Consider the following 23,095-nt stretch of genomic DNA (forward strand, 5'->3'; position numbering starts at 1 on the left):
TGTTATTCACTATTCCAGGCTGAAGCAGTGGCGCCGACTCCATAGGGCTTGAGGGGGCCCAAGCCCCCTCAATAGTTTGTTTTGGGGGCAGAGCCCCCTCAATAATTTAAGAACATTATTTGTCATATTATGGTTTCTGAAATCACAAAAATTATGTTGGTATTTTTTACTTTCCTTGTTTGAAGATAGTTATGTTGTAAAATACATTCAGTAATGAATTAAAACAAATAACTATTGCGGTAGTAAGCAGGTTAATTGAAAACGAGTGGTGTGAATAATGATAGTGTTACGGTGCTGAGAGCACTCATAGAATTTGTCCAAGTGAGCGAACCTTCGGGTGAAGTCTGTCACTGGCGGCGGTCTCCATCTAAGTGTTGTTGATCTGGAAAAAATATATCAGGATTTGATTTATACATTAAATGGAAGGCGTGATAGTTTTCTTCAATTATAAGAGTTTGTAAAGTAATCTGTATTAACTTTTTTAACTCTATTAAAGCAATAATTTTGAGACATTATTTTTATTTAATGAACTCTGCGCCTTATTCAAAGCAAGCTTAAATTAGATATTTCACTTATAGTAATCAAAGTGCGACAGCAATCTTTTATGCTTTATTCTTTTAATGATAGTTTAGATTTATTTAAATATCATTTCAATCTTTTCAGAGCTATATATTCACTGTTTTGTAGTAGACTAAAAGCATAATTATTACTGTAAATTAAATTAGCTTTTTACGAAAATAACATGCGGGGTTTTTTTCTTTTTTCAAAGCCAAAAACTGTTTCGGCTTGTCGAGTTTCTCAAAGTATCGATTTATTGAGAGTCTAGTTTTTGGGGTTCTAATGTTGATCATATGACTCTAAAATGCTTTAAATACTTTAAAACTCGCTATTTTTTTATCTCAAAGTTAGAAAATTTCTCCTATCAAGGCCTCCATTATGGCACCATCCTTCCAATAGTTGTTATAAATCAGTGCCACTGGGAGTGCCTTTCCATGCAAGTCAAGTGCACTACCTTGTATAGTGCCGTAACCTAGCTATGGCACTGCATGGCTCCCCACAAAATGGAACTGTAAAATTGTCCCTCACTTAAGGTAAGTGACATGATCTAATTGAAGCAGAAAATTTGTGTCCCAATTTTTAGATTGTTTTACTTTGAAAACGCAATGTTACATATTGTTTGTTTGTATAAATTATACACACCCAGAAAATATGTAAGTTGGCATTTTCAAGGCACAAAAATCTGAATTTTTTTCGGAGGGGGGGGGGGGGGCTCTGTGTGTTAACATACTCCCTAGACCCCGGTGACATCCGCACCCCCCCCCCCCCCAATAATTTTTCCAAGTCGGCGCCCCTGGGCTGAAGAGTCCACAACAAGGACGGAACTGCAGTCTCTGGATGTGATAACTGGTCTGTCGGTATATTGCCTGTAATTTTTCTTGCCTAGTGCTAAAAATTTTACTCATAATTGAAACATTTTATTTTTCGTTTTCAAAAAATCCAATCCAGATAATATAGAGCCAACCATGCAGAAAAATAATTATCATCAAATCTTGTGTTAATTTTATTCGAAAAACAATCTATTACTTCATACAAAATATTAAAAAATCTGTGTTTGACTTCACATTATCATGTGGATTTTTCTTTTTTTTAGCGCCTTTTTCAAATTGGCTCAGAGGAAGAATTTTTTTGAAAACGTTTCACCATTGATTGAAATATGCATCTATGTAAAATCTATTTTCAATTTCAATTGCAGATTGAACTGTGGTAGTATGAACGCACAGATCAATTGTAGATTGAACTGTGGCTTGAATAGTCCGAAAATTAAGTGTGGCGGATTGAAGATGTTTTGATAGAGTAAAGCATTTTTAAAACACTTTCCGCAATAGAAACAAATTGAATAAAAATTCAAACGAAGTCATACATGCTGAAGGGCATGAGCTTTTGAAAGAATCGTTTTGCAATAATTCTCACAGTCGTCAAGTCACTGCTTTGAAGTTATAGAGAAAGGTTTTTATGATTTTAACTCTTGAAGACCATCTTGTGTCACTTCAAGATTGCATAACTATAGAGTCCCATAAAAGGTATTTGTTGATATGTTTTTTTTTTAAATTCAATAAGCACATGCATTTTAAGAAGTTTCTATGAAAGCAGATAATGCATTGAGCAGCTGAAACGTGTTTCTAGCAAAAGAAAGCGATGAACACTCATTAAATAAATATACACTTAAAAAATGAGCATAAAAGAGAATGTAAAATATCAAGGAATTTTCTTGAGAAAACCATGCAGCCACACCACTTTGCACGAGCCTCTCATATTGGACATACCATCGTTACACTGGGCACACAAGTATGAAATATTTAGCCGAGAAAAGGCCGGAAAATACTTCGTGAATTTCTAAGTTATCATCCAAATAACGAAAAACACTTTTTCTAGTCTGGGAATGTGTCGAGCTTCATCAAATAGTTACTGAGAACCAGCGAGATTTTTTTAATGAACATTGATTTCCGACTTACATAAATTGAATTCACCCATTTTCTATCATTCTGCTTAAAAAATTTGGGGGTGCGACCGCCCCCTCTTGACCCCCTATTTGCCGCCCCTGTTCTCAAACATCATGTAACTGCGTGCTTCGAAAATACACTTCAATAAAAGACTTAACAACTACTTATTATTATAGCCTGTTGCACTTTTCGTCTGATGCGTAAAATATTATTATTATTAATATTATTATCATTATTATTATTATTATTATTATTTTTGAAAAAGAATTTCAATTTTAAGAAGTATATTAATCATTTAGTCTTGTGTATGCTGCTCTAGTCACCATGCTGATTATCTATGTTTTTGCGGGATGATTTGTTTACTGATAGTAAACAAATGCAGCCCTGCGCATGATGAATCACCGGAAAAATATAAATAAATATCTAAAATATTAATTGATTAATTAACAAAAATGTCAGTTCAGCGTTGCATATCCTCCATCGAATTGCAGAAGTATTCCTTTTTCGACCATATATATATATATACTAAAAATAGCGGGATCCCCCCCCCCTTTGAAATGTAACCATATCCTAATCAGAAATTGTTTTCTGATTACTCCATTTCTGCCGTCCTCCCATTAATTAAAAATAAAATCAGCATCGTTCCACCTCTTGACTGTAAATATCCGATAACCGATATGTAATCATCCCTCCTCACCCCTCACCCTTTTTTTCCGGGACTACACCACAGTTTTACACTAAGCTTATACCTCTTATATTGCATTCTTTAATTAAACTTCAGACAAGAAACGAATTAGCTTTATGAACGAAATAAGATTCGGACGTGGTAATTGAGAACATCGTTTAAAAAAAAAATAAGACAATCGTTTTTCCTGTTCAATTTATGATAAATTTTCATTTCATTCATCAATTGTTCATGAATATAAAATCTGGGAACGCATATCCAAAAAAAAAAAAAAAAAACTTTGTTTCAAAAATTACCGCAGACTCTTTGGTACTGACTTTATTTTCTGTTCTGTTCAACCTTCGCGTCGGTACTGTTCAAGGTTTTGGCCGCCAGCTAATTTCCCTGATTGCTCCTCACGACGGGGGTCATTTAGGGGTTCCTTTCCCTCCAGATCAATGACAGCTGTGACAGGTCACGTGTTCCTGCCTTACATCGGTTACCGTCCACTCCATTGGCCGTTGAAGTGTCAATCACTTGATTCAGGTTCACTCCCGTCGTTCTATGAAGAAAGTCATTTACACCCTAACTTCAATGTTTTCCCTCACTGAAGAGCAGCCTTAACAGTGGTTTTGATAATTTCTTGAAATTCTTATGTTAACCTCTTTACTGTGAGAACTTCTTCGCCAAAAAAGGTCCTTTTATGCGTAAACATTTTGAAGAGAAATGTTCACTTCCCAGCAATGCATTTGGTTCCGGGACCTCCTGGGTTGCTACTCCTTTCGTTTTACAAAGGAGCTTCTGCTTGATCAATCTAGCCATTATAGGGATCCAGCGCGCGATGGTTTCTAAAGAGTGGGAGGGAACGTTGTCCCTGAGGTGCAAGGGGTAGGTTGACGATGACAGCTGGAATGTATTCATTTTGGCTTTCTCTTTTCTTAGGTTTGTTCTGGAAACCATTTTGAAATTCTCCTAGCTTCAAAAGGACCTCTAAGCATTTTACTACGAAATTCCGAAATATTTACTTATATTCAGACAGACGTTATATATTTTGTAAATGCTAATCAAACTAGTTTAGTTATTGAATTTTGCTGTTTAACTTTTAAAACTGCGCAATTAAATCAATTTAATTTAAAAATTGAAAAAATAAGATAAAAAAAATGATGGAAGTTGAAATAACTTTCCCTTACCACAAACTTTAACATGAAGTTCTTTATATTCTATGGATAATTAGATTGCTTATTAAAACTGCGAAGCTTAGTATTTGCTACATGATTATACTATGATAAGCAATGTTATTTTTTTACAAACTAACGGTTTGCAGTTTTGCTGCATAAATTTTATAGTAGCCAAAAGCTGGGGCATTAACTTTCATCACGTATGACTTGAGTCACACCCATTTACTTGGGTGTGCTACTGTTTCCTTGGTTCCAATCAACTTAAAACCAATGTTTTCTAGCAATGAAATTCAGACTGAAACATTTATAATTTATCCTGTTCTATATTAATAATTTCAAGCCGGCAAAAAATTCAATAGCGATTGTATTTTTTTAAACGATAAACTTGAATGCTTCGTATATGTTATATTGTCATTCGGAACCGACGTCTACAAACTTACAATTGAAGAAGAGTTTGCTTACAAAATGTAACTGTAGATGGGGCAAACCTAACCTCGCAGCATTTTGAAGGCTGAGCAGATCCTAATGATAACATCACGACGCTGTCAGGTTAGGTTTACCTCAACTGTAGCTGAAATCAAAATCAAATGCAGGATCCGACTAAAATATGGGGAGAGGGGCGTAGATACACTTTGATGCTCTCCCCCCCCCCCCCCCCGCACCGCGGGGTTGTCATGTGCGCCACTGGATTTAGCCATTGGCTAAATCAAAATCTTAGTCACTTGGGAGCATTTCAAAAGCAGGAGACGTAGGCTACGACCCAGTTCCCAGATGGTAATTCTGATTACGCCAGTAACTGCTATAATACCTAAGCACTAAATTGATTTTTCTTTCAACCTTTCTTGACCCGCGGGCCGGCAACATCTTTTTAAAAGAACTCCCGGACCGGTCAGTTTTTTTTTCTTGCCTTATTTATTATTTTTTTTTTATATGAAAAAAAAAAAGAAAATGACTCGCAGAACTTGAAAAATCTGCTAAAAATCTAATCTGACCGGAGAATCCCCCCCCCCCTTTTTTTTCTCCTTTTCTTTTTATTTTATTTATTTTTTTTTTTTTAATTTTTTTTTTCCTCAAAAAAAAGGGAAATTTTTGACTTGCGGATTGTTGTGGAAAAAGTTAGTGGGCAGTCGAGTTTTTTTTTTTTTTTTTTTTACTACATATTAGAGATTTGTTGCAAAACATTTTATAGCAAAGGTTGTAGATAGCTAATTGTTGTAACAACTATCCATAAGTAAGTGAGCATTTGAGAAAAATCAGACAATTTTGAAAATTAATCACCAAATTCATGCAAAAACCGTTACATAGGATATTATTAGACTTTCACATTTATTTCTTTATTTGTTTTTGAATAAAGAATTTTTAATTTGTTTATTTTATAGCTGCGTCACCTGGGCTTCAATCGGTCTACCTCGAAAATAAAAGTTATGTCAAACGATCAGGCTAAATAATATTAAAAATCTTCAAAATTTCCTGACGAAGCGAGAAAAAGTTACCAAAATAGAAAATTTTTAAATCCCCCCAATTATTGAAAAAGCCTTAAAACAAAAGGTAGAATTTTTTTGTTCGTATTCGAGAAAAAAAAAAAAAAAAAAACGGCAACAGATCTCTCTTCTCAATGATTTTCGTCACGCTACTAATTTTTATAAAATCATTGTTCAACAATGACCGTAAGCAGCAACGAATTTCAAATTGAAGGCTTACCTACATCTTAAGATTGAAATTAGTTAAAAACAGTTGTAACTCACGTTCTAATCACCTTGGGACATTGGAACAAATGATGCAGAAAAATCAGTGGTTTCCATGGATATTTTATTCTAATTTTTGTGAGCATTTTTTTTGCCCTCATATTATAGAAAAACGCCATTTTTGGATCTTATTATTAGAATTCAAACGGTTTGGTTTTTCTTTTTTTTTCGCGTTCGAAAACCCCCTTACGTTCTTTCTTGGGTGCTCAAGTACCTCCCTGCCAAATTGTTCGAGATCCGACGTAATCTGTGGATTTATATAGGGCGCCATACACACACACATACGTATATATATAGTGACTTTTATTTATATAGATTTTAAATCGAGGACGAGCAAAAAACCCTGAGGACCGGCAAATTTTTCCTCCTTACTGGTACCGGTCCACCCAACCACCAAGCAGGGGAGGGGAGGGCCCACAAATAAAGATGGTGACTAGCGACTCAAGTATTGTTGTCGGGTCGTGGGAGTACTTATTCTTTCGGCGGAGATGGGGGGGGGGGGGGGGGTATTTGGCTAAATTGCCATCTGCGCTGTTTTTTTCATCAGAAGATTCTTGGTCATTAGAATAAATACTATAATCAGAGCTGTCGTTGCTCGAATAATCTGCGTCTGACATTATGAAGCATATAAGTATTCGCTAAGAAGAAAATGTTCTAAATGCATCGAATGTTCAACAAAGAATGAAGGCCTTCTCGTTGTAGATACAACAATGTAGCTACTGTGAAGTGCGCATGCGCAGCCAGTATACACCTTATCAGTCAGACATTGCACCCATGAAAAGCAAGAGCAAAGAATTAATCCCCTTTCAAAAGAAAACCTGAACTATTGTAGAAGAATCAACGTGGGAATTCGTGCTTGAATGAGCATTAGAATCTAGTTTCTGTGATTAAAATTAGTACTCGAAAAAGATCTGGGTTGTGTTAGTATATGTTTAAACTAATGTACATATATTATACGTGTATATATAAGTAAGAGGGGAAAGCATACATTTTTGTATTTTTATCCTTTCTTCTTTCAAACTATTAAAATTTGTTCTTGTTTCTAAATTTTTAATGTTCATGGCTAAACGTCCCAAGTGACGGTGAAAATTTGATCATGATAAAAACTAAATTGCTTGGATTCGGTTGCAACACTTGTTAAAAGGGAGGAGAATAAAAGGGGGAGGGGAATAACGAAAAGAGCGTATAAGAAGTATTCTTCTCCTAATATCGATCCAATTTATGTGTATAATCAAAGCATCATTTAATTTTCTTGTTTATATTTATTGAAAATATATCGTGAATTGTAGGAATATTGCTTCGTTTTGAATACATCCAAGATTAGTAAAATAAATACCTTTGTGTCAAAAAGTAAAATAAGAAGTGACACAACGTCAAAAAAGCACAAATTACAGATTACTCTAGACACGTGCTTCGGCGTTACAAGGAAACGCCTTTTTCAATGCAAAAAAAATGAGCTTTCAGATGTCTTTTCCCTCCATAAGCTCATTTCTTTTGCGTTGAAAAAGGCGTTCCTTGTAACGGCGAAACACGTGTCTGCAGTAGTCTGCAATCGTGCTTTTTGACGCTGTTATTTTTTATTTTACATTCTAGATTTTTTACTATATGCAGTAGAACCTTGCATGTCCGAATCTTCGGATACTCCGAACAGATTTTTTTTTTTTTTTTAATTTTATGGAAAGTATTACCGGAAGAGAACTAAATGTGTTAAAGGAAAAAAAAAAAGAAAAAGAATTTTTCAGCACATATTGATTTGAAACACATTGAAAAAAAAAGAAAAAAAAATGCAATACAGGATTACCTCATTTACCTTTAACTGAAAATATTAAAATAAACTTTACTTGAAATTTACTTTACATTAAAGATGTTTTGTGGTGAAGAGACAGGTCAAGTTTTTACTGGTGAAGTGATGATACTTTTGACGAGGAAGAAATACTATTCCTTAGGTCTCATAAACATAATGTCTGTTCGTGAAACCTAGAGTCTTTTACTATGTTTCACTGTTTTTAAATATTTTTTTCCTATAGCAGAACTATATTTTACTTTTTCAGCTTCAGAATGAAAAGTAAGAATATTCTCTGATCAATTTCTTCTAAAACCAGTCATCTTGTGTTGAATGTATACTAGAAATAAAAATGGGATTGAATATTTATTTCGTTGAAATGGAAATTTCTTTGCATAGGTATTCGCTGCAATGAGATTTTACTGTATTATTTAATGATTTTTTTTATCATTGATTAAATTTATTATTATTTTATTTATTTATTTATTTTTTGACATTTTTTGACTTAAGATTTTCTATTCAAATTCACCAGCTGTTAGTGAACCTTGCTATTATAAAACTTCACATTCCACAATTGTGTTTGTGGCAAAGAAAGTAGGGCTAATGGAATGCACTGATACGACAGCGAACCTGTTTCCGTATTCATCTATCTCTCTTGGGAGTGTCTGAAGTCTTTTATTCGCATCGGATTCTAAGCCTTTCTGAATAGATATCTTTTTGGGGTGCAAACAGCTCACACACACGTGTTGTATTTTCTACCTTGTCACTCTATAATAGTAAAAGTGACCCGATGTGATAACTGCTCCTTTTTAAATCTTATTTTAAGAAAAAAAGAAAAACAGGAAGAACATATTGATTAGAAGGAAAACTACTAGCCTCAACTTGGGGTTTGGGACCACAAAAAGCAACAGCATAAGTAAAGGTGGTTTTGAACGATTTTACGTAACAATTTGCATTATTTTTACCATAGAAATTCAAATATTTCGGGGGGGCAGCATCCCTTCCCCTTCGTTCTCTTAAACTACATCATTGCAGATTGATACATTTAATTGATTCACGTTATACCACGATTTTTTTGCACTACGTTTAGTTTACACAAACTAAAACGCCGCACAAGTTTAGATTCAGCTGACTCTGTAATAAAATAAAAACGTCCAACTAGATTCTCTCTCTGTTTACATATATTTATAATCGACTAGTATGGGGGACAACTGCCCTCTTTTCTTTCAAAAGAAAAGGTTCCTATTATTTTATAAAAATTAAAAAATGTAGCATCGAATTGAAAGAAGTACCATATGACCATTAGTCCCAATATTTGAGGTCATGCCCCGGACATTTTGAGAAAAGGTCTGTTAATCAATAATTACGTTAAAATTAAATTTTAGAAAAAGTCACCTGTACACTGTACAGGCACCGTCTACCTACCCCCCCTCCCCTCAGGTATCTCCAACTTTTTTGTGCACCAGCTGCTTATGTTCTCTCTAATTATATCTTTATCTCTCGCACTCTTGCAAGGAAAGTGACACAACTCAAAATTTGAGAAAAACGTACTATATATTTATTTTAAATCTAAATTTAATGCTCTTTTTTTGCCAACAAAACTCGCACAATACTTCTGGCATATGTCGAATTTCTCGGGTAGAGAAAGAATTTCCGACCCCGCAATGTGATATAATTTCAAGTCGTCAGGATGCATCCCACCCCTCCTAGGAGCTCTGAAACATTTAACTGAGACACCCTGCATATATAATAATGCATCATGTTTCTCTGCAGTTTTTTCAGTTCGAGCTTTACCAGGTGTATGAGAAGCGTTTCGCAATTTCATCTTAAAATAATTAATATTTTCCTTTGAAAATATTTGCATAAAAGGTGCAATATGTAATATTTTTCTATTTTTAAATAAAAACTTGAAGTACTAATTGATTAATAAGTTTAACATCGTTTAAAACAGCACTAATTTGCAAAAAAAAAAAAAAAAAGGTGCAGATAGAAGGGTATTGCAGTGAAGAGGAGGATTGCAATGAGAAACTTGTAATATAAGAAGATGTGAGCTTTGAATGTTATAAGGTAATCAGAACATCCAATAAATTCCATATCTAAGTTAAAAAAAAATTTCTATGAAAAAGGTCTTCCTTGCCCCCCCCCCCCCCCCCCCTCCTTTCCCGAAACACGTAACTGGCGTTTTTGGTAAACTTGTGCTGTTTCCAAAGTTGTTGATTTTCCCCCATTTACTTTTTAGTTCAGATATTTATTTATTTCATACTAGGAAATTTATTAAGATCTTGACGGAAAGGCATTCTGTAGAGAAAAGAAAAGCGCAAAACAGATATCGGAATAACAAGTTAGAATTTTATCTTGAGAGGGGTTTGTCGTAACAGTTCGTAAATAAATATATTTCAGAAGACTTGAATTGCAAATATCAGTCCAAGTTCAGGATTAATTTTAAGTGATAAGTATTGTAGATTACCTCGAATGTTTAGGGGAGTACTCTGAACACATTGAATTTGCTCTAAAAACCTTTCATACTTCCTCTTCAAGAGTTGATGAAGCATAAGAGTTTCGTGATGGTATTACATACTTCATAAAAAATAATTTAATTAATGGAAAAGTATGCATTTTATACCAATAAGCTTGTATCTTTTTGCTTTGAAAAACGGGCTTGTAACTCCAAAACAGATGACAGCATTTTTTTTCTTTTGGGGGGGGGGGACTTTGCATTTTTTTAAAACCAAAATGGTGCTTTTATTTCATTATTTTAAACCACTTGTAAGCATGATCTTTTTTGCAAATATTAAAAATTTAATTTTACGAAACTGTGTTGTGTGACAAGAAAATATTCCTCTCAATTCCGGATTTAACGCAAAAAATCGAAAAGAATTAATAATAAAAAAAAGATATACATGAAATAACCCACATTATTAGATTAAGTTCATATTCCATCGGACAATAGTGTCACTTAGAGTTCTTAGTGACGCTAGTGCCATGAACTTTCATTTTATAAGAGAGATTAAATTTATGATATTTTTGAAAAAGTATAATTGACAGGTTATTTATATTTGAAAAAATTAATAAAGATTTTATGCTGGGACGCTAGTTATACTTTTATATTTATTTCAGACTAAGATTTCTAATTCAGATCTTTTTGTATTTGATAATTAATTATAATGAAAACTTCATTTTCAGCATTTTGCGAGAATATTCATTTTTAGTACCTAATTTCAATCTAAAAATACACAATTTCTGAGTACACATCCATTTCAAGCAGCGTTAGGATGAACTTACTCATAGCTGTCGAACACGTGCGCCTGTCCAGTGAGCGGAAATAAATTAGATCGACAACTGACTCTCCACCTACTCGCGGTTGCTCCTTTTTCGGAATTTATCTTAAGACACCCGCGGTTAGTTGCTTCGAGTACTGCAGGAAAGTCCACTGCCCCTACTCAAGGGGCTCGGGCTACACAGTTAACCCCTTGAGGACCAGTGCATGGAAAACGAAGCGCAGCTACAGGACCGAACGTTCCGAAATGGAACGCCGCCATCGGCCCGAGCATTTACAGCAGTTAAGCCTAACTGAACAAAAATATTCATATAAAATCAGCATCTCAAAATAATGACTTGAAATTTTAAATTTGCTGTAACAATGTACTACTGATTACTAATTATTAATATGAAGACAATTACATTATTAGAAGGGAGTGAAATAAGTAGAATACTAAAACTGTAACTATGTGCACAATGTTAAATAATATGTGCACAAAACAAAGTAAGAGTTAGACATCGTGAGTGTGCAATCAAAGAAAAAGAAATGTAGCAAAAAAATATTTTCCTTATGTAAATTTAATTAAAACAACTTAGGTCAACGAATTTAAACTAGCTCAATTCCCACGCAACAAGTCTCAAATTGCTTCATAATTCTCTCGAAAACATTCCCTTTCACTCACTTCGCTAACCATTTTTATTGCAATGTTCCAGTCTCCAAATGAAAAAGAATAAATAAAGAAGAGCAATATCAGAAAGAATTCAAAAATAATCATAAACTTCAGTGCCGCTTGAAATCATTAATGTACTCTCATCGAACGGGGAATCCCAAAAGTCTGGAACACATACGCAAAAATATTTTTACCTTCCTCCCCTCCCCCATAATTTATTCAGCTAGATGTATATCTCTTTCAATTACTCGTAACAAAAAAAGAGAAGCAAAGATATAAACAAGAGCAATCGAGACCTCATAAATCATATGCGCAGAGCAGTGATTCACTGATGTTTACATTAAAAAAAATCTATCCCATTGAGAGGCCCAAATAAAAAACTAAAGCCTGTACATGAAGGTCAAATACCATGTGACTCGAATAAGATCAAAATTATAGCCATTTAGCGCCATCTATTATCGTTTAAATATTCATTTAATTCGTTCCGTTTCGAGAAAGCGTATATGTGACGCTGGGACGACAGCGTCGATCAGAGCGCGCAGCGGTTACGTGCCGCTGGGCTGATAAGAGAGGAATTGTTGTGTAGCGTCCGCGTGACGCTGGGTGCGAACGGGTTAAAGGTACATAAACCTCACCCCGAGCTCAGCTCGGGCTACGCAGTTAAGAGGTTAACTGGTTCCTGGAAGTAAAGTATATGTTTTAGATTTCCTATAAGATTTCTGTGTCGAAAATTTAATGTACTGTTTTTTTTTCAAAAAAAAAAAAAAAAAAAGGATCATCTTTTCAATAACATTTTTAATTTACAGCTTAAATCATTTTAAACACTGCATTTTATTTAATATGCAATGCTTTTCAGGTAGGGCAAAGAACGAAAACCATTATCATTGGTAACGTAAATCAGGGAAATTTGGTAAACTTAATCAGGGAAAAGTCAGGGAACTTTTTTTTCCAGTTCTTGTCGCCACCCTGTAAAGAAAAAATATATAATCCCAGTAGTTTAGAATTTTATTAGGTATCACTGAATAACTACTTCATTGAAATAGTTTTATAATTGATACACACATACGCCAAATCATAAATTCAAAAGCAAAATAGAAGGATCAACAGTCGGGGCCCATTCAAATTCTACGCAGTTCCTTGACTGATCAAAAAGGAATGGGCCGACTGTTGATCCTTCTATTTTGCTTTTGAATTTATGATTTGTCATATGTGTGTATCGATTATAAAACTATTTCAACTGAGTAGTTATTCAGTAATACTTAAAAAAATTCTAAATTACTGGGCTTATATTTTTTTCTTTTTAGTTTTTTTGGTTTTTCCGCAGTCGAATTTTTTTTTTAAATTATTTTTTATAAACCCCTAAATCCACTTCAGGTGCCCGGCCCTCAGTGACGCTACTGCTTATGGGCAAAAACTTGTATGATGTTAAAAAATCAATAAATTTGTAGATGATCGCAGACATGGACTGAGGTTAAAAAGAAACCCATTTTTAATAATTGCTGATTGAAAGTGCTGTTTGGTTGTAACATTTTGTACAAATTTAGATTCGCTACATATTGCTATTTATATATCAAAAATCATATGTATTTTTCAGGGTTTTGCATTTCTTAGTCAATATTTAAAGCTAAAAGGTCCTTACCAAGAAACATTTTATAATATTGGAAGAGCCCTTCATCAATTAGGTATGTAATTTCTTTCATTATCCAATTTAACTTTTATATAAATTATAAATTTAGATTTAAATCTTTATTTGTTGAAAAAAGAATTGAACAAAATCAAATGCCAAAAAGTTCAAATGATAATGAATTCACATTAGTGGTTTACCTTTTTCCTTTTAATTTTATATTTTGTAGGGAAAGTCACGTTCAATTTGCCAAACCTAGTTCCTGTTACATTAGCAACATGTAAGGCTGCCAGAAGCTAAAATTTTCATTTTCAGAAAACATGAATCAATGGGGTCATTTCCAAAAAAATTAAAGGTATTTTTTTTCTGAAAGAGCATTTTTAAAAACATAAGATTTGAACATTTTTAAAATAATAAGGCTAAGTTCAATATTTTTTAACAATTATTTTAATCTGTATGCAGATTCAATTTCATTTTTTAAACATTTATTAGACATCCAACCTGTATTTAGAAGCAAAATATATGTATTTATCTTAGATGTACAATATAGTGCTGAATTTTGATTCCAAAAAAAACAAAAATGTAAATGTACTTTTAACTTATACATTCAAAGAATTGTTCAGATAACTTTGTGTTGCTGAGATACAATCAAAACAGAAGAAATTTTTTTGAAAAGAAAAACTAAGAAATTGAGAACACATAGTTTTCTAAACTTAATTTTCCAATTTAATTCCAAGCATTTCAATAGTTAGAATTATTTATTGTTAAGAAAACTTCTGGTTCTGGTAGGTTTGGGGGGGGGGGATGAGTAGAAGTGATTGAATTGCACAAATGATTTGGTGCCTGCAGAACGAATGACTGCCACCAATGATTTTAAAATAATATTGTTAAACTAGCAAGAAAAGAAAAAGCATGAGCAAACCAACATAGGTTGAACAAGTTTTGATTAAAAGAGTTTCTGATAATTGAGGTACTATTGTATCGCAAAAACAAAAGAAAAATAAGATAAAAAAGTAAAAGAAAATAACACATTTGACACCTGGTGAAATGTTGTGTGGTAGTTTTATTCTAGGAAAACAAAATAAAACAGCAAGAGCCAAGCAAAATGATGAAGATACAAATATGCCCTAAACATGTCTTAATAGTGCTAAAAGCCCACGGCCGGATCTACTGGGGAGCAAGTCGGGGTTCTTGCCCTGGGCGGCATCTTCAAGGAGGGGGCGGCAAATTCGAGTGGTGCTTCCAAGAGCAAACAGGCCAACCGGGCCGCAGGCCGGTGCGCCTCCCCCACTTCTGTACGTCCTTGCGGTTTTTTTTTTTTTTTTTTGCGCCCTTGAACTTGTTTGCCTTTGGTTCCTTTTTTCTGCCCTTGAACATGCATGACTTCCGCTTTTTTTTCTTGCGCAGTCGAACATTTGCGTCTTTCGCATTTTGCACAAACCTGGATTCCCAAAGGGCTTTGAGAGTCCCTATGATATGGTGCCTGTATTTGGGACTTTGACCTGTTCTCCTAATATCATTATATTTTGTAAGTAGTGAAACAGTTGTACAAAAATGCTGAATAGTAAAGCCAATGTAACTGAAGCAGAAATTTGCACCAAGTGGTAGATGGGTTACAAGGGCAATTACCCTTCTTCTATGCAGAAAAATTTTAAGTTTCCAACTCTAAGCAGTGCAATGAAACTGCATTGTAACTGCCACTTAGCTTGTGGTGTAGTTATTTTTTTATTAGATTATTGTTATCGTTATATATATACTTTTTGTGAGCTCAAAAATCTGAAAATGACTCTTAAAATATCCTACATAATGTGTTGGAAATGAATTCTAAACGAATAATTTCTTTTCTCATGTTTCAATAGGTATCAAAGATGCTGCTGTCCACTATTATAAAAAAGCCTTAATTGCTCCAGTTATTATCAAAGATCAGGTGCGTAAAAACTTATTCAGTTGAATTACAGTAAATCTTTTTTTAACACTATAGCAGTCAAACTGGTCATTTTGACAGAAAATACCTTAAGAAGGGGCTCAAATTTTTTGGCTTTAACTGATTTCTTTGATGCTTTTTAACTTTGCCTGAACATTGATAAATACACTGGCCTCAAAAAGTAGAGGTACAACCATTTTTGGCGTCTAATTTGAAAATGAATGAATCTAGAAACAAAAAACTTTGCAGGATGTGTGTATTAAATAGTTTTTTACTGAATGCGTCATAAAAATTTGTATTAGTATATTGCAAAAACTATAACAAAAAAAAAAAACAATCTTTGCAGAAAAGTTCATTCTTGAAGAAAACAGAACATCACAGTGTTATATAGTAAAATGTCATAGGAACAATACAAAAATGTTTTCTAATAAGGAATGTCTCCACCCCCCCACCCCCCTAACTTGAATGCATTGACGGCATTTATTTTCCATGCTTTTTATTAAGCTGTCGGACAACGGAATAGGAAGCAAAGACCAGACACAGAGTAAGCCTTGTTCCAGCTCATGTAACGACCTTAGAGGAGGATTTAAAGAAGCAACCTGTCTGCCAAGATAGTTCCAAAAATGTTCTATTAGAATCAGGTCTGGAGATCGAGCTTGCCATTCCATTCGTTCCAAGCTGTGGTCCTCAAGATACTCCTCAACAATTCTTTTCTGGTGAGGTCGTGCATTACCATCCATCAGAATGAAGTCATTACCAACAGCACCAGCATATGGGCGAACATATGGATCAAGAATCTCATCCCGATATCTCAGACCAGTCAGAATTCCTCCATGGAACACATGCAGGTCAGTGTGACCAACGAGCGAGATCCCTGCCCTAGCCATGATTCCACCATCTCTATAACTATGCCTTTCAACAGTGTTGTATAGATGGTATCTAGTGCACTGTTCCCTTCAGATCAGCAGATGCCCTGAATCACTCGCCAATGTAAATCTGGACCCGTCTGTGAACAGCGCAGAAGCCCATTGCTGCTGAGTCCAGGAAATGTTCTCTTGCCATCATAAGCTTATCCTTCGCTGTGATCTGTTGAGTGGAACACGCACAACTGGACTTGCTTTGTGAAGAAGATTTCGCACCATAGTAGCAGAGTTTCTTCTTCCTGATGCTATAAAAGTGATCTGCGATGAGCTGTGGCACAGTAGTGGTTCTTCTCCTTCAAATCAAAAGAACTAGAAAACTATCTTCTACAGGTGTTGTAGCTCGTGGTTGCCTGGAATAGGTCTTCTGGACACAGAATCTTCTGATTGGTATTGATCCCAAAGTTGCTGATTAACACTACGAGATACATTGAGACATCTAGAAGCATCAGCCTGAGACATCCATCCAATTGCCCGCCACCTTAACGAATCGGGCAAACGACGTCTCTGACACATTTTTAACCGACTTCAAAAAGGAGGCGGTTATCAGTTCATACCGTATGTATGTTTTTTTTTGTTTGTTTGTCCACTCACAGCATCTCACCTAGTGAACCGATTTTGATGATTCTTTTTTTAATGGACAGGAGATGGCTCAACTTAGGTCCCATTACTTTGTTTGACCATATTTGTCCTCTAGAAAAAAAGTTATGGGCAAAAAACCATAAATTTCATGCAATTTCCCTATTAAATGATTACATTTAAAACCCATTGTTATGAAAGTTTGGTGCCATACGACAGTAACATTAATAGTAATTGTAATGATAATTTTGAATGAAGGCTTCTCTGAAGCAAGCATCAAGTTTCGATAATAATCGGGAATCTGGCGCTGTTGTCTCATTTTTGGCGTAAATAATTTTATTTTGGTAACCTTGCTGATTTATAGTAAGAGTATGTGAATTATCGAAATCTTCCCTTCTTCAGTGCTATTGCTCCATAGGGGGGTAAACCTAACCTGGAAGCGAGGTGATGCAGTGATTAGGATCTGCTTAGCCTTTACAATGCTACCATTAGGTTTGCCTCAACTACAGTAGTATTTTTTTCGTTATCATCTATGCCAATAACAAATGATGGGGGCTAAGTAAGAAAATACAGAATTGCATCATGAGCAACTTAAATGCTGTGAAATGTAAATTAGTTAGAAAAAATGTAATACTTAAATGGTTATAAATTAAATTAACTACACATTAATTCCAAAGAGGAACAAAGATAAGTTTTTAGTGCCAATCGCTTAAAGTTTAACGCGTGTTTCTAGTTTTTTTTTGTTTTGTTTTTTTATTATGGAGCATTTTTATGAAAAAAATAAGGTGAAGTTTCGTGATGGTAACTTCTTACTATTTCTGAAATACCTACATTTACACTAAAAAGAATGAAATAAAAAAATTTTGAAAAAAAAAAAAAAATAGAACCAACTTCAAATTTGCTCTAAAAAGTGAAAAATAATTTTATTCTTTAGACACCATCGATAATGCTTTTAAACATAACTAGTCGACCCGTGCGGAACTCCGCACTGTGCTTCGAATCATTTCATAAGGTATTTCGCTCTTTAAGAATTTCAAAGGAAGAACATTATGATAAAGAACCGAAAAAAAAGTAAGCGTAGAAGAGAAAGCATGTAATTTAAAGACATCAGTAACAAAACTTCGTTAAATACAACGTTGTGATAATTGGATCATCGCTTACCTTTTGGTCGTACATATTTTCAATTCAAACATAAATATCATTAAAAGTGTGGCTGAGTAGTGACTCGTGAAAAAGCAATAATTGTGCATGTAAAAAAACAGGTTGTGGCAAATACAGTCCTGCCCATGTGAGCATCTGACGGGAAAAAAGGAAACATTAAAGAGATATTTATTGGCACGGATTCGAATTGGCGCCATTCTGATTAACAGCCCGACACCCCAACAAACCTAGCAATTGCTCCTTCCTTTTCGAAAGCTATTCATTGAAGGAATGCGTAGTAAAAAACAGCAAAAAAGCTTTTTGCCAAAAGAAAAAAAAATAATAATAATAATAAGATCATGCTTCTATGTTTTGTCATTAAGCAGCATGATACGATTTAAAATTATTCGCAAAGTATGGAATTTGATTAAAGAATGACGAAGATCTCACGTAGCGATTGAAACGAACATTCTAGAGAAGTAATAAATTAGATTGAAAATAAGTGTTTTTATCTTTGAATATTGAACTATTTCACATAGAAGGTTGCTTTAACCGTTACGGCTTAAATGCCCGCACATGTTTCTCTTTTAATGGAATACTTAAAATTCAAAACCAAAACCAATTGAACTGAGTCTGTTTTTTAAGTGTAACTTTTCGAACGTAGACAAAATGTTTTTTTTTTCAGCAGAATGTAGAGGAGTAGAAAATGATTTCTTGCTAATGAAGTTAATAATATTTTAAGGCTTTATATCGTATTCGCTCGAATAAAAACTTCACTGGGTGAAACTCGTAGTTTTAATTTGGCGTAGTATTTTTTCATTTGTACAAAAGGTCGAACACTGCTATTAGAAACATCTACATTTCAGCATACAATGAAAATGTTTTTCTGCACAAAAAGGATTTCCTTTTGGTAAATCTAATACTTTTTTATGCTTACATTATGCTGAGTGGTCTGGATGTAGTCAAAGCTTTAAAAAAAGGAAGAACACCCTTCGATTAACAGTCAACTTATCCAAACGATAACTGTAGCCTGCATAAAGGAGTCGAAACACCAAGTAGCATTCCCACTGCATTTATTTTATTACGTTTGTATGTTATGAGTACATGTAATGCGTAATACTAATATAAATTTGATATTATATCGGACAGCCCAAACTTGCCCGAAGTTCAGATAGTTTATAGCCAAACGCTGTACCGAAAAAAATTTATCAATTTAGCTGAACAACTAAGTCCAGTGCTTTTAAGCTTTATTAAAGCATGAACACACACACAGGCTATTTTTTTTTTTTTTTTTTTTTGCCGAAAGCGACGTAAAAAAAGGAAAACTGCATTAGAACTTTGCTTTTAAAAAATGCGTAAGAACTACAGGCAGCATCAAGGTTTTGAAACAGCAAGGGGCGTTTTCGAAAACTTGATTTTTCGACCGTAAGTCTATTTTTCTTCATTAGCCAGCCTGATGAGTTTTAAAATGAGAAGGGAATAATATATAAGATAAGATATTGAAGAAACATTTTTTTATTCTTGAAAATTTTTACAATTTGTTACCGCAGGCTGCTTGAACCGTTATGACTTAGATGGCAGCACGTGTTCAACAGTTAACAGCACGTTTAAAATACAAAATAAATTGAACTATGCTCTTTTTTAAGCGTAGCTTTTTGAATGTACTAAAAATGTGATAAGCTATTTGTTTTTTTGCAAAAAGAAGAAAAAATATATTTTACCCTTAATAATAGTAATTTTTGTAGTAATTTTTTTATTTGTACAAAGAGTCAAAAACTCATTAGAAGAATATATATTTCAATATACGATTTATTATTTTTTTTCTGAACAAAAAACAATTCTATTGTAGTTTGAAATCTTAAACCTGTTACTTATATTTTCGCTTACATTATGCTTTAATTTTCTTACCACAGTCAAAGCTTAAAAAGAAAAAAAAAACGTACAATTCAGAAGTAATTTGGCACAAAGTCACTTCAAGTTCTCATATCAGCAAGGAGCGTTTCCTTCTCATTTATTCTATTCCTTCATATTTGTCATTCAATTAATTAAGTGTTCATGTAATGCGCCATATTTCTCTAATTTTTTGATGCAGATTGTCCGGACGCGGGCCCGAACATGCACTCTCCTGGTTACGAAGAGAATGCTCTGCCGATCAAGCTATTCAGCTCTGTCGGTCATAGCGCAAATTAAAGTTATAAGTTTAACCGAAAACTTCATTCTGGTTCTTTAAAACAGGTTTTTCGGCTGAAAAAAACAATTTTTAGACCGTGGGTCTATTTTTCGTCAGTAGCCAGCACCATAAGCTTTAAAATAAAGCGTAAATCAAAGAGATCGATCAAGAATTGAGGAAAATCTGGCGTAGAAACCAAAAACAGGCTACAGAAATAATATATAAGGATTTTTGAAGTTGGTGTAAAAACGATAGATAAAATCATTCACAGCCATAACTCAACTACAACTATAAATTTAACCGGGCCCAGTTTCTTCACTATCACATAAAGTGTGCATTGATGACAACATATTTGAATAACGATATAAATGTTTCGTTCGTAACTTTGGATGCTTTTCTGAAAAAAATATGAACGAAGCATGGTTACACTGGATTTTACGTTTTGTTTTTGCGCCAACTTCAAAAATTATGTTTAAAAGCATTATCGATGGTGCTTAAAGAATAAAATTATTTTTCACTTTTTAGAGCAAATTTGAAGTCGGTTCTATTTTTTTTTCAAAATTTTTTCTAAACTCTATTGACTATTGTGATCAAAACTGCCAACAACAGCTGAAAATCAACACTACTTATGCACAAAGGTACGCAAGCTTGATGTTTGCATATTTTTTTCTTACTCATGAAGATATGTTCTTTTCTACAAAATAAAAGTGGCAGCTATCATTTTTTGATAAATGATTTTAAAGCTCGTTATTATGCAAACTATGCATTTTATTGTTACTTCCATTTTTTTAATGGTAAGCTTCGAAAAACATGTTGTACTTTAACTTTTTGAGGCCAGTGTATCTTCCACAAAAAAGTTCATCCTAAAGTTCAAAAGTTATTTTTTTTAAATCTCATTTTCACTTCACATTTGTTTTCCTGTTGAAATCTGTCTTGAGATGTTTTTTCCATTGCAGTTGTTTGGTAATAGTCCTTTGTAGCGAAAGTACAATTTAAAAGGATATCTAAAATGATTGACATTGAAAAGACAGATTGATGATCTGAAAAATAATGAAAAAAAAAATTATCATAATGCATTGTCTGCCCAAAAATTTTTTAAGTAAGAAAATTTTAAAATACAGACCAAATTTGGCAAAGCATTGTCAGGAAGAAGTCTATAACTGTTTAGTCAAGTTTGACTGCATGGATAACTTGTATAATTATTTTATGTAATATACTCATTGTACATCACATTGAATGAATTTTTCATTTTTCTAATGTTGTATTATCAGCATAATTATGACACATTTGGGCACACATACCTGACTTTCAATGGATGGCAATTGATTTTTGGCCACTCAAAGTAACATTAATTTTAAATTATGCATGATCCCAGTGTTGTCCCAACATGAAACTTGGCACAAATAAATAAAATAATAGTGTATACAAAATATATTTTTTTCAGATTTTTAAAATTATAACTTTTGGAAATACTTAAGGTCAAATGTCAATTTCAAATGACCTTCAAAATGAAAAATTGTTAAATTATGCATGATCCCAATGTTGTCCCATCATGAAACTTGGCACAAATAAAAAAAATAATAGTGTATACAAAAATATTTTTTCAGATTTTTAAAATAACTTTTGGAAATACTCAAGGTCAAAGGTAAATTTCAAATGACCTTCAAAGTGAAAAATTGTTAAATTATGCATGATCTCTGTGTTGTTCAACATGAAACTTGGCACAAATAAAGAAAATAATAGTGTATACAAAATATATTTTTTTTTCAGATTTTTAAAATTATAACTTTTGGAAACACTCAAGGTCATAGGTCAATTCAAATGACCTTCAAAATGAGAAATTGTATTTTTGTATCAAGTAATATATCATTTTAGAGCTCTTTCTAAAGATTGTCAACTTTCAAAATATATAAAGTTCAAGTTTCTAACTTTATGTGTTCCAGAGTTATGGTCAGGCAAGTAGGAGCCGGTGGAGCAAAACATTAAAATTTCGACCCTTTATATCTAAAAAGCTACAACAGTTAGATGGTCAAAATTTGGTTTTTTGATACCACTTAGTAAACAGGTATGAACCTGCAAAATATTGTTATAATCTGTGAGCATTCACTTTTTAAGTGTGTGATTTGACATGGAATGACCCTATACTGTTCTCATATTCTTCGATTTAGGCGCTCATTTTTCCTGATTTCACATCTGACCATTTCTTGAAATTCCTCAGAAATGTTTAGAACTTTCAATTAAAGATGAAATAAAAAAAAAAAAAATGACACAAGTATAGAATTAACAAAGTGCAATTATATGCATGAAATACCTTCTCCTCTGTTTTCCCTGAAAATCATTCATGCTAGTTTTTTTTCAATACTAGGGGACTCTGCCCCTGCTCGCTGACGCTCACCAACCCCTAAATATTTAAAGAATCAAACAGGGTGTCTACCCACCTGGAAATTTTTTGTACTGGAAATGTCAGGGAACTTTACTTTTGTATGCAGAAAACCTAGAATATTTTTAAAAATTATAACCAGTTTCAATAGATTTGTTTTCTTTTATAATAGTTTAATAAAATTAATTTGGTCAGAAATTCGTGCTACTTGAAATTACTAAAAGAAAATATTTCTTCCCTTGAACAAGTTCTTCAACCCCACCTTTTGTTCTTTAGTTTTGCACATTTCAGTTTACCTTGAGGATTGAGAAGTTTACACCCCCTAACAATGGTAGTTAGGTTGCTTCTGCAACTACCAATGAAAAAATGTTTAGTTTTCCCATACCAGTTATAGATAAGCTACTCATAGTAATTAAGATAAGGGTGGAAACTAGTTTACAGATTATTGTTCAATTTCAGTATTACTTAGGTGTTTGTGTAGTTCTTTATTTCTGTAGAGATATATTTGCTAATTTATGTTTAAATGCTTTGAAACTATTCCTCTTGAATCAGAGCCAA

General features: G+C 33.5%; 1 protein-coding gene across 2 annotated transcripts in view; it reads left to right on the forward strand.

The window, feature by feature from the left end:
- LOC129229632 (general transcription factor 3C polypeptide 3-like) overlaps positions 1–23,095 on the forward strand; it is a 104,045-nt gene that overhangs the window by 79,252 nt on the left and 1,698 nt on the right. Inside the window, exons 25-27 of one of the 2 annotated variants that reach the window (XR_008581110.1) lie at positions 13,395–13,482; positions 13,654–13,779; positions 15,284–15,351. Coding sequence is in view for 1 of the 2 variants with exons in the window: in XM_054863989.1 (XP_054719964.1) it covers positions 13,395–13,482; positions 15,284–15,351 (156 nt within the window). In the remaining variant the exon portion in view is untranslated. The remainder of the gene's footprint in view (positions 1–13,394; positions 13,483–13,653; positions 13,780–15,283; positions 15,352–23,095) is intronic. The other variant, XM_054863989.1, reaches the window with a different exon arrangement.

The sequence above is a fragment of the Uloborus diversus genome, chromosome 1 (assembly GCF_026930045.1).
Source record: "Uloborus diversus isolate 005 chromosome 1, Udiv.v.3.1, whole genome shotgun sequence".
In the NCBI taxonomy this organism is placed as follows: domain Eukaryota; kingdom Metazoa; phylum Arthropoda; class Arachnida; order Araneae; family Uloboridae; genus Uloborus; species Uloborus diversus.